We start from the raw sequence: 12,983 nt of genomic DNA, 5'->3' as shown, positions 1-12,983 counted from the left end.
ATTCATAATAGTTTAACGAATTAGTATTTCTAAATATATAAAATTAAATTAGGACTTAAAAACATTTACTATACTATTATTGTGCTTAATTATAGTGTTAGTTTAATTTTAGTAGAATGAATTAAATATATATATATTGAAAATTTATTAATATACATTATATATTTTTTATTTTTACAACAATAAAATTTTAAATTAATAAAATGAACTTGTATATTAATAGATATTGTTTCGTAATTTATTCCTTTTTTTATCTTTGATTTTTTATGGTTATACGCTTATAAAAATGCATTAGATATCTATATAAATGAAATTATTCAATAAGTGTAATGAGAATCAATATGTTCTTTTGTGAAATAATGGAATGATAAGTAGATAAATATATATACCTATGTTATATTTTTTGATCTTATTTATAAATATATAGTCTATAGTGTTAACATCATTTTTTAGGATATCAAAATATACATATAGTTTGAAATAACTAGTAATTTCTTCAATAAATTAAGATAATTTAAAAAAAAAAAAGAAAGTGAAAAATTGAATTATATTTTTTGGTAATTTATAAGTACGTAATGCTATTTCACTTTTTTAGAGAAGTTTTAATAAAATATATAAAAAAGGTTACTATATTTTTTTTATAATGTTCAACTAAATAGACGTAATATATAAGGTTCAAATGCAGCTGTTTTTAGAGTAATTTTCATTATTAAATTTGGTTCTTTATAGATTCATATGAGCGTGATAATATTAATACATGTTTTAGTAATAATATTTACATAAATATTAAATAGTATTATTTAATCAATTATATAACACATAGATATATTTTTCTTGTAGAAGAGTACTTAGAAATTAAGAAAATGAGACCCTCATATTTGAAAAATATTGTATTCACAAAATAAATATGTTGCAGTGAGATTTTTAATTGAACGTATATATTTTTTTTTTTTTGTTACTATTCATTATTATTATATTTTAATGAAATATTTCTTCCATAAAAATTATATATATATTTTATAATTCTACTTTATATTTTTTTTTTTCTTTTATGATGTGTTTTTATATTATTTTGTTTATAATAATTCTTTATTTATTAGTAGCTGTATTGTAATCTAAAAAGAATAAAAAAAATAAAATATAAAATACCTTTCTTATATTAAGATAAATTTTTATTATATAAAAATTTTAAACATTCATGTGGTTTAAAAACATATTTGTAATTTATTTATTTATAAAAAAACAATACAATATAAGTTATTTCTATATTTTTTCATCAAAGAAATTACTAAATCTTTCATATACCAATTTTCAATTTTTTTTTATTTATTCTTTTGTATATCACAAAATTATATTGTTAATGTTACTTTTATTTGTAATATTAAAATGCTACAAATATTTCTGAAATTATTGGATTGCACAAAATTGTTTTATATGCTAATTTTATTTTTATCTTCGTTTTGTTTTTTTTCTGATATATTAATATTTTTCAAAATATATATTTCTTTACATTTTTAAAAAAAAAAAAAAAAAAAAAAAAAGCTAATTTGTACATTTTTAAAATTTACACTAGATAAAAATAAATTTCATTTGGAATTAGATACAAATTTTACAATTGTAAAAATTATTATACAAAAATAGAATAATTATTATGGTACTTTTAAAAATATATACATAATTTCATAGACTTTTTAATAACTAAAAATTTTATTTTCTTAATATATAAAAATTTATATAAGAAAAAATTGTAGTTAAATAATAACGAATATATGATAAAATAAAAATATTTTTTCCTATCTTCATATTTTATTTCTATTATTTTTACGGTAACAATAATCAATTTATTTAACTGTAGAAGGTGAAGTAATACAAAAAAACATGTATAAAATAAGAATTATTTCTTAGAAGGAACACAAAAATTCATAATTATTGTGTGAATATATATTAGTATAGATTTTCTACGTACAGTTCTTTCTTTTGTATGAATGAAAAAATGTTATCACTGAATAAATAATATTTGTTTTCATATCATCTTAATAATTTCCTTCGTATTATATATTTTTTTTTTAAACTAATTTATAAAAAAAAATTTAATCTCTTTGCTATTAAATAATTAATTTAAATATTATATACAATTATCATTTATTTTTATTCAGTTTTATTTCTATAATAATCTATATTGAAATTGTTCTAAATTTTAAAATTCTTTTTTGTTTGTGAATTATAAATGAAATATATATATAATTATTCATTTTATAAAATTTAAAATAAATTAAATAAATGAAAAAAAAATAAAATATGAATGGCTTCTTTTATCATTTTCAATATATAAAACTATAGTTATTTTTCGTATTAGTTAATATATAATAAAATTAATGATGCATACAATGAAAAAAAATTTCAATTCCATCATTTTTATTAAAATCTTTATCTTTACTCTTTTAATTTGGATAATTCATTATAACAATGATTTGGTATTATAATAATATTTCGTATAATACTTTATTTTTTGTTACTGAATATTTTATCTTTAAAAATAACATTTTCTTAGCATGGAAATATATGTTCTTATAAATAATATGTTTACTTTTTTTTTCTTTAGAAGAGCTATAATGGGTTATTGGATGAGAAGTATAAGTTAGATAGAGATTTATACTTAACAACTAATCGACAGTTAGCACATCATTCAGTGAATAGAAATTTTAATGGACGATTTAATAAAGTGCTAGATGAAGAACATATATCTAAAAATAAAAAAGACATATTATTACAAAACAAAGAATTAAAAGAAAGTGAATTAAAAAGAGAAAAAAGGCATAAAGTGCATAAAAGTAGTAATTCTTCGTTATCTAGTAGAGCGGATGTATTCTGTGAAAAAAAAATATTCAGCGTATTACATTCCATTGACAAAATAAAGAATAACGAAGAAATGAACGCTTGGGAAAAGTGTACAGCCATAAATAGAAAGAAGATAAAAGCATTATTAATTCCTTCCATTTTATTATTATTGGTATTATTAGTATATTATAAATTAGGGCTTAAGTTAAAGGGTATAATTGAAGTAGAAACTATATATTATTATCCTGTGACTATAATTTTTTTAGGTTTTTTATTCGCGATATACTTATCTATTGTATTAGGCTTTATTTATACCTGTAGAAAAATTAAAAAATATAGAACTCTAAATAAATAAAAGTAACAAATTTGTAATAATGGTAGGGTTTATTTATAAAAAAAAACTTTAAATTCTAAAAAATAGTTATGTAGCATTCTTAAGAATATTATGCTCACAAGAAGAGTACATGGAGTTACATTATTTTTATAATACCACCTGAACATGCATATTTGTTTATATATAAAATATAATAATATATATTCATAACCTTTATTGAATGTGATTGATTTATTTTATAAATTTGTATTTTAATATTTTTCTTGTGTTTAATTTAATACATCGGCCATACAATATATATTATTTTAATTATATTTTTGTTTGTAAAATATATGTATGTTTCATAAAATTCATAAAAAAACTGCTTTTATTATAATTGTGTTAAATTGGTAGGAAATTCATGTTATTACATTAGAATGTGCACTTATTTTGTTTCCATTTCCTTTATTCTTTTTAGTAAAATAGGATTATTTCGTCATTCAATTAAAAAAAGAACGTATGATATTTTTATAAATTAAATGTAGATGTCTTTTCTTAATAATATATAATAAATAAATAGTATTTATTTAATTTTGTAATAAAATTGTAATTTATATATAATATAAAGTTTATTATGTTAAATATATTAATATATGTATTTGGAACAAAATGATTTTTAAATATTGTTTAAATTTTTTAAGGTTTTAAATTATTAGTTATAAATGTGTAACAGTATCATATTTTTTCAAAAAATATGTTAGTTGTTTTTGGCAAATAATTTGCGGGATCATTAATAAACGTAACTAAATAAAAAATTAATATTCTAAATAATTTGATTCCATAAAATGTTATTTTAATTCAATGTATAAAAATTACTTGAATATATATTATAAAGAAGAATTATAAATATATATTCCACTTCCATTTTATTTTTTCTTAACTGCCACATATGAGCATACCAGTGAAAAAGGATTAAACGTTTATTAACTCTTCCTTTAGAAATGTACCTTATTTTGTTTCGTAATAAACATCATTTTTCTGTTTATGCTACTATGTAGTTTTGTATACAAGTGTGAAAAAAGTAGTGTTATTAATGATTACATATATTTTTAAATGTGCAAAAATATGTTTATTATTACCAATATTTTGATACTAATAATGCTTTTTTTTTTTAAAATAATAAAAATGAATATAAGCTGATTTCATTTGTGCTTTATTTACAATTATGTCCTTTTAATTTTATTAATTTTAAACGTTATAATACGATTGAAGAGACGTATAATAATACATCTATAAAATATACTTTTAAAAAAGGAATAAATGTAGCATTATGTGCTCAGTATACGCATGAAATCTTTATATATTTAGATTTAGTAAATCCAGTTCTCTTCCTTATGAATTGTAATATATATGAAAATTATGTTTAGCGTTTGTTTTATTTGTCTGGGTTATATACGTTAATATTTGCATTTGTTGGCAATGAAACTATAAATATTTGTCTTTCAATTTAACATATTTTTTTTGTATCTAGTAAGACTTTATACATTAATCCTTATCTATGAATTTTTTATAATCCTATTAGAATCATATTCATATACTATTACATTTGTAGTGTTATTAAAAAAATTATTCTAATTTTTTTTTTTTTTTTATTGTTTTTAATATAAATACCATTTACAATATACAGGATTCTATTTTATATGTACAAAGACATATATTATTGAGCATTTATAAATAGTAATTCTGTAAAGTATATGTTCTATAATAAGTGTGGTTAGCATAATACTGGCTTATAACTTGCAGAATCGTTTATCCGTATAGGAGAATTTTTTTCATTATATATTTATATTTGTTTTTATTGAATGTCGAAGATAAGTACAAGTGATATAAACTAGTATTAAATAATTTTTATATTAGTATATACAACATTATTAAAACAGGAACTTCTTGTAGGAACATTTTAAAAGTAATGCGTAGAATATTCTTCTTTTGAGTAAAATAATTTATAGTGCTAGAAAAAAGGAAAAATATGAAAAATACTGCAATAAATGTTAATGTAATTATTGAAAATAAAAAGATAAATTCTTACACAAAAGTATCAGAAGTTGCTTCATTTTGTTGAATTAAACAAACGAACAAGGATATTTGTAGAATGGCATATTGTTCGGATTCTCTAGATTCATGTAATTCATTAACATATTTAAAGGAGTGTACAAATTTTCGATTAATAATATGATATTTACGAGAAGCACATATATAATAAATATTATCAAATTGTATACATAAATTATTTCATTTTGTATAACATATATATTTATGTTAGTGTTATATAATTATTAACATTTGTTAACATAGATGAGAAGGCATTACGTGTTAATTGAATTATGTACACTTTTTAGACACAATAAAACAGATAATTTATATTTCAAAATATAGTAAAGGATAAAAATTCAAATATTTTTTCTTTGTAGAAAAGCAAAATGTAAGTTTTCGCCATAAATTATATATGAATCTAAATAAAGTATATATTATTTTCAATAAAATATGAATATGTATATTTTAATTTTTGTACCTATGGTATTATATAACTAGTATAAATATAAAAATTATACTGTAGAAATAGAAAATTAATATACATCCTTTATTAACTTTGTTATTTTGTATTAATAATAATATAATTTATTAAATATAAAATATATACGATGCAGAAGTAGAAAAAGGCTACTGAGATACATACAAAAAAAGAAAAAAAAAAAAATACAGTTATGTTATATATATCTAATAATGAAACTATAAAGTATTTTCCTAAAACGTTAATTTATTGGTATATGACTTAACAATTTTGGAAAATTTAAATAATTTATACAAATATATATTTACTTTTTAAAAAAAAACTTAAAATAGTATTAAAAAATAATGAATATTGTTAAAATATGAAAATCTGCTTTATAGGTAAAAGGATTGGAGTATTTTACTATAGAAAAGGTTCAATTTTTAAATATATTTATAAGTTATATGAATATTCTTATGAATATATAAAATGCTTTAGCGAACAGTTCATATAAAAACACTAACTGTACTTAAAAATGTGACATAGCAATATTCAGGAACAAATATAAAAGAAACTAAATGTCTGAGTATATTATGTCACGGAAATAATATATATATATATATATTAAAAGAAAAAAGCATGTTAGTGTTAATTTAAAATGTTTTTTTTTGTAATTTAATTATAGTTTTTTAAATTTAGCTATATTTTTATATAGTTTTTTAATTCTTTTAATTGGTTAATTTGAAGAATAATATTTATTAAAGTAAACAGTAATATAAATTTTTATTATTGGATGATTACAATATGTTTCTTTGTATATGATATATTAGTAATTGTCTTACCAAAGATTACTATACATAAAATAGAAAATTATTAAGAAATAGTATATTTTTTTAAAGTTATATTTAATAATATATTAATTATTTATGATCATTGTTTAATTTATAACCTTATCGTTTGTTCCTGATATTATTAATTTTCAAAAAAATAAATAAAAAGATAATATATTCTATCTAATATAATGAGAATAATATTACTAGAAAACATATTATATTAAAATATACTTTATTTATTATGTATATATTATATCGTGTAAATTATTCTTATTTTTAAATTTATTTCATTTGATATGCATTAGAACTGAAGAAATCATATTAAATATTTTTAAGGAAATTATAATTTTTATCCATTTTTTACTCATTATTATTTACTATATATATTTCTACTTAATATTTATTTTTAATAAAAAAACAGCAAAGAGAAATTAATTACATGAATTTAAAAGAATTTCATTGACAAATAATGATATATATTAAAATTATTTAAATTTTCTTATTTTCAAAATTATGCTACAAAAATGAATAATTATTTTTTTCTTTTTTTTTAATTACTGTAGAAATATTTATTTTTATATATATTGTTAGGTATCTTATTAATATGATTTTTTAAACACATAATATAACATAAGGAATTCTATTTTTATAATTAATATAATACATAATTTTTGTAAAATTCTACTTTTTAAATCACTATTATTACTATCTTGCTGTTATGATAATGAATATTTTTTAATAATAATAAACATTTGTTCTAAAATATAGTATTTACAAAATTAGTATTATTAATAAGAAAAACTTATTAAAATTTGAAATGAGTTTCTTAATATATAATATAATACGTAATCTATGATGTATACATTTTACATTTAAAATATATATAATATAATGAAATATTAAATAATATATATATGTTTTTTCTTTTTTTTTTTTTTTTAAAAGAATTATATAAGAATATTTAATTTCTGTACTATATTGAATTATATATTTTGAATATTTAGAAATAAGCAGTTCTTCTAAAACTGAGAAAGCGTATTTATAGATTAATTTTTAGAGAAAATAAATTACATAGTTTATTTATATTTATATTTTTGTAAATATAAAAAATAGGTTATATTAAAAATAGGTTATCATATTCTTTATGTAGTAATATTACTTGTAAAAAACTAAGACAAAAAAATTGTGCGAAAAACTAAATGAAGCTAAATAAGATTCTTTATCATTCTTGTAAGAAGTAGATTAGATATACATTAAAATAATACAAATATAATTATGCAAATTTATATAATTTAAAAATAATGTTATAAATTTAGCTATTTGTTTTCTTTTTTAAATTTTTAATTATAATTCGAAAAAAATACTTGTTAAGGAGAATATTATAATGTTATATTTTACAGGATTAATATAATTTTTGGTATATATACAATAATTTTAAAATTATCATTCTCTTCGAAAAATCATAGAACGAACAACATATTGTAGGAATAATATATTTATGATTTTAATAGTATTTTTCATAAAATATTATTCACTTATATATTGGCGTCGATCGATTATGCATCGCCAAAAAAATATGTTCCTTATATTATGTATCTTTAAAAGAATAAATAAAAAAAATATATATTCCTTCTAAAATTATAAGCAGAAAAATTACAAAACCATATATATTAGTAAAATATATTGTTATTCATTTTCATTTCTTATGTATATATTACATCATGCATATACTATAATTATTTGTAAATTTACTTCATTTTATATATTTTTAAATTAATAAAATTATTTGTAATATTTCTATACCATTTTTGATTCTAGTTTCTTTTTTTTTTTTTTCTTATTTAATATTTTTTCTAAATATATATAATTAATTAATAGAGAATATATAAAATTATGTAAATTAATGTAGGGATTTCTAATTCAGAAACAGTGATATAAATTAAACTTAATTAAAGGAGCAATATTAAGGAATTATAGTAAAACAATAAAAAATTACTCCTTATTTGTTTTTAGAATATATATTTCTTCATATATTAGGTAGATCGCTAGATATTTCCTTTAAAAAAATATTATACACTAAAAAAAAATTGTGTCTACTTAGGGATGAATTAATGCATTTTTTATAATTAAATTAAAAAAAATATTTATTTTCTTCATTATTTCTATTATTGTATTATTATAATAATCAATATTTCATTCAAAATTAGAACTTTTTATAAAATAAATATTATAAAATTTAAATTTAATATGGTATAGCTTTCTTAACATAAGTAATTATTTTAATATATACAGGAATATATAATATATGTATTCTCTACATTCTATATACTATATAAAATAAATATTCAAATATAAAAAGTATTTAAGTATTTATTTCAGAATTTATTAAGAAAACAACAAATAAATTATTATATAATTAGTTTCCTATATTAATAATTAGATTAGATATTATAAATATTTATTAGTTAATTCAAATTATTTCTTTTTAAAAAAAGTTAGTTTTTCTTAATTATGACTATGATAAATATTATACAATACATTTTAAATTTATTTTTGTATCATAGATGTTTTGAAGTATATTATAGCTATGTATATTTTTTACGTACTTAAGGAGCAATGATAAAAAAAAAATTTTAAAAAGAATTTTGCTTTTTATTATTAGATGTATATTATAATATTATTAACTTCTTTATATTGATTAAATTGTAATACTAAGTATCTATATAATGGGAAAAAAACAGAAGACAATCATATTTATTAATTTTTTTGGGTTCATCCTTTTATCTTGGATATGTCATTTTTACATTGATGTTGTATGATAATATTATTTAAGGATATTCAAAATACTAATATTTTTCTGTTTTTTTTGTTAATACTTTTTTTTACTTCTCGCTTATTTATACTATTATATAACAAATATTTACATATTATTATTTTAGAAAATGTTCAATATATCATTGGATAAGTACTGCGAGATTAAGAAAATACTAAAAATAAGGAATTATAGATTACTAGGAAAGTATACACATAATATGGATTTAAATTTTATATGTACAAAAGAAGAAATACCAAATATTGGATTAAATATTAGAAACGATATATGTAATAATGAAGAAAGTGTGAAAACACAAATGAAGCAGTCAAATGGAAGTTCACCAGGAAATACAAGAGGTCATAAAAAACATATGAAAAATAAAACTTGTACGTTTGAAACAAAAAAATATTCTCATATGGAGAAAAAGATATTCAAGGAACTTGATTATCAGGATTTTCTTAAAAACAACAGAACAATTAGTGATAAGTTGTACAAAAAAGTAATAATTAAAAAATACAGATTACGGTTTGCTTTGCCTTTAGTATTGTTTTTATTGTTCTCATTAGGACTAATATTAGATTTTACTTGTAATTGTGGCCTTAGGAGGGGGTTATATAAGTTATTGAGATTTTCATTAGGTCTGTCAATAATGATGAAGTTTCACGATTACTTGAAAACCGCTGTAGGCTCGTTTTTCAAGTATTCAGTACCAAAAAGTAGTGGAAATGGTACTACTGATTTTTATATAACACCGTTTTTTGATTTTCTAATATATTGCGTACTCTTCTTTATATTTGGTATAACTCTTATATCAGGAATTATTTATTACCATAAAAAAGTTAAAAAATTTGAAAAAATTAAATTTAAGAAAAGGTAAAATTTGTTATAACAGATATCTTTCGACTTACGAAGAAGTCATTAATATGAAGAAAAAAATGTAATATCTTGAATTTTTACACTTATCAAACATATATATAATTTGAAGTTTTTTTGTAAATTTACCTATATACACATGATTTTTCTGATACATTACAGTAAAAAAAAATTAAATTTTTAGTTTTTAACATTGTAATTGTTTTAATATTTTTTAAATTGTATTATGATGAATGATTTTGGATCAAGTATATATTATGGTTTCATAAATGCATTTTTGTATTTAAGTAGAACTATATGAAAAATATATGTTTGAGCGTTAAGTAAATATACAACAATGCTACATATATAATTTTACTAAAGTGTTATAATTTATATTTGAAATGAAAAATGGTAACTTTTATTACATGTATGTTGTTCTAGTCTAAAATAATTGTGTTTTTTTTTATGTTATAAAGAAAATGTGTTATTAGTTTAAAATTAATAACAAATGTGTCTTTTTCCATATATAATGTAAGGAATATAATATATTTGTTGTACCGATATGTATGTATATATATATATATATATTAAATAATAAACTAAATATTTATTATAAAACATATTTTTTATACGAAATATGTTATTAGATATATTTTTCAAAATTTTTTTAATGTACTATTAGTTTTTTTTGCATGATATAAATATAAAGTTATAAAAATATAATAAAAATATATCATAATTAGGAATGAATCATTTATAATTATTTAATAATTCTCAAATTATATATCCTTTCAATTTAATGAATGGTTAAAATAACATTTAATTGTTGTATTAATTCATTTTCGAAGAAATGTATTAAATGTTTGCTATATTGATATTTTATAAGAAAATAATTTAAATATGCATATTATTATATTATTAAAATATAAAATTAATGGATTAAATATAATTATATATTAATATATTTTATGTATAAACTTTATTTTTTTTTTATAATATATAATAATTTAAAAATATTTACTTATATCTATAGTAATTATATTATGTTTAATGATTACGAAAATAAATATATTTTTTCCATTAATATAATAGAGTGTTAGTATTTCTTTATATATTTATTCAATTTATTATTATTATTATACATAAATATATTAATTTCTATGTTACTGTACTAAAATTGTATAGAATTACAATATTTTATAAAGGAAATGTCTATTTCTTTTATGTTTATAACACTCATTAAGTAAAATAAAAGTTAAAAAATTAAATTTTTTTTTTTTTTATTGTAAGTAATAAGTAACTAATAATATTATTTGTTGTTAGATAAGTTTTATGAAGATATCTTTAGATAATTATTCTAATTTTTTTATGAGGCATGATTAAATATGTGAATGACATAATGCTTCTCATGAAAATTTTTGCTCGTTATATTAATGAAAAAGTTTCATTTATTAAATAAGCTTTTTTAAAGATTTAAATGATAATTATTATATAACATTAATATACATTTTAGTTATTACACTTTCTTACATTTAAATAGTATTTTTAGTCAATAAAATTATGCATGCATATATTTTTTTTATTTTAAATGTACTTTAAGAACGTAGAGAATATACGACTAGTGTATACGCATAACCAACATGTGTTGAATGAAAATATTGCTAGTAGGAACTTTAATAAAGAAATAATTTTTAATTTCACATGGCAAGAATTTTTAATTTGTATTAATATTTAAGTTACCATTGAAAAAAAATTAGAATTGCAGTTACACATATTATAATTAAATTATAAAATAAAATATATTTATTAAATATGCATTATAATCTATAAATAAGCTTAATTGAATTTAATAAATGTACTGCATCACTGAAAACAAAAATATTTTATAACATTATTATTTTAATAATATTTAAATGAATTTTATTATTATTGTTCAGGATAAAAAATAGAGCATCTAATTTTATTTGATTTTGAAATTTTATATGATATAAAGTAATATAAATTTTAATATTAAATTATAAGTAATCTATTTTAAAAAAATAAAATAAAGTGTGATATTATAATAATTTAATATGAAATAAGCAAGTTATATTTTAGTTGGGGAATGAGAAATGAAGTTAAAACATTAAAATTTTATGATCATAGTAATTTAAGTATATTGTAAATTTTGTTCTATATGATTAAATAATTTATTTTGTTATATATGATTCAGTGTGAATTTATAAAAAATAACATAATCGCTACTCTGTATATTTAATGTAATTCAGTAAATAAAAATAATTAGTTCTCATATACATCTGAATAATATAAGGTAATTATAAAATAAAGTTGCTAAGTACGAAACATAATTTTAACATATGTGTATGAAAAAACTATATTGCACTGTCTTATAAGCACTTCTATAAGAAATAAAAAAAAAAAATATATATAAAAAGAATGAAAAATAGAAAGTTCAGTTCATATGCATACGTTAATGCACGCGAGAAAAATTTATTCAATTATATGTAATGTTATATATTTATTACATAAACATTACTTAATCATGGTAATGTATATTCATGTTTAAATATAATATCTAAGTAAAATTTCTTGAAATTTAATTACATAATAAATTAGGTATATATATATATAAAAGAAAGAAAATAGCTTATATATTTTAAATAATTCTAAGTTTAATATACGTATAACATAAGTATTCAGAATCATTTTATAGTATAAGATATATATACATTTAAAAAGTATCTCATAATGTAATACAATATGCAAATTTTTACTAAT

The 12,983-nt window shown here is 17.4% G+C and overlaps 2 protein-coding genes across 2 annotated transcripts; both read left to right on the top strand.

Annotated features, from left to right (window-relative positions):
- Nucleotides 1–2,387: 2,387 nt before the first annotated feature.
- On the top strand, nt 2,388–3,193 carry MKS88_001777 (uncharacterized protein; the record flags this gene model as incomplete). Its single annotated transcript, XM_067214736.1, has 2 exons — nt 2,388–2,474; nt 2,603–3,193. 2 exons carry the CDS (start codon nt 2,388–2,390, stop codon nt 3,191–3,193), a joined length of 678 nt encoding a protein of 225 aa, XP_067074084.1.
- A 6,068-nt stretch (nt 3,194–9,261) lies between these two features.
- MKS88_001776 (uncharacterized protein) lies at nt 9,262–10,227 on the top strand (the record flags this gene model as incomplete). The annotated part of the gene is made up of 2 exons (XM_067214734.1): nt 9,262–9,348; nt 9,475–10,227. The coding sequence occupies 2 exons, from the start codon at nt 9,262–9,264 to the stop codon at nt 10,225–10,227; spliced, it is 840 nt and encodes a 279-aa protein (XP_067074083.1).
- Between the last annotated feature and the right edge of the window lie 2,756 nt (nt 10,228–12,983).

This window comes from Plasmodium brasilianum, chromosome 7, assembly GCF_023973825.1.
Source record: "Plasmodium brasilianum strain Bolivian I chromosome 7, whole genome shotgun sequence".
In the NCBI taxonomy this organism is placed as follows: domain Eukaryota; phylum Apicomplexa; class Aconoidasida; order Haemosporida; family Plasmodiidae; genus Plasmodium; species Plasmodium brasilianum.
This window is presented reverse-complemented; position numbering and strand designations above follow the sequence as displayed.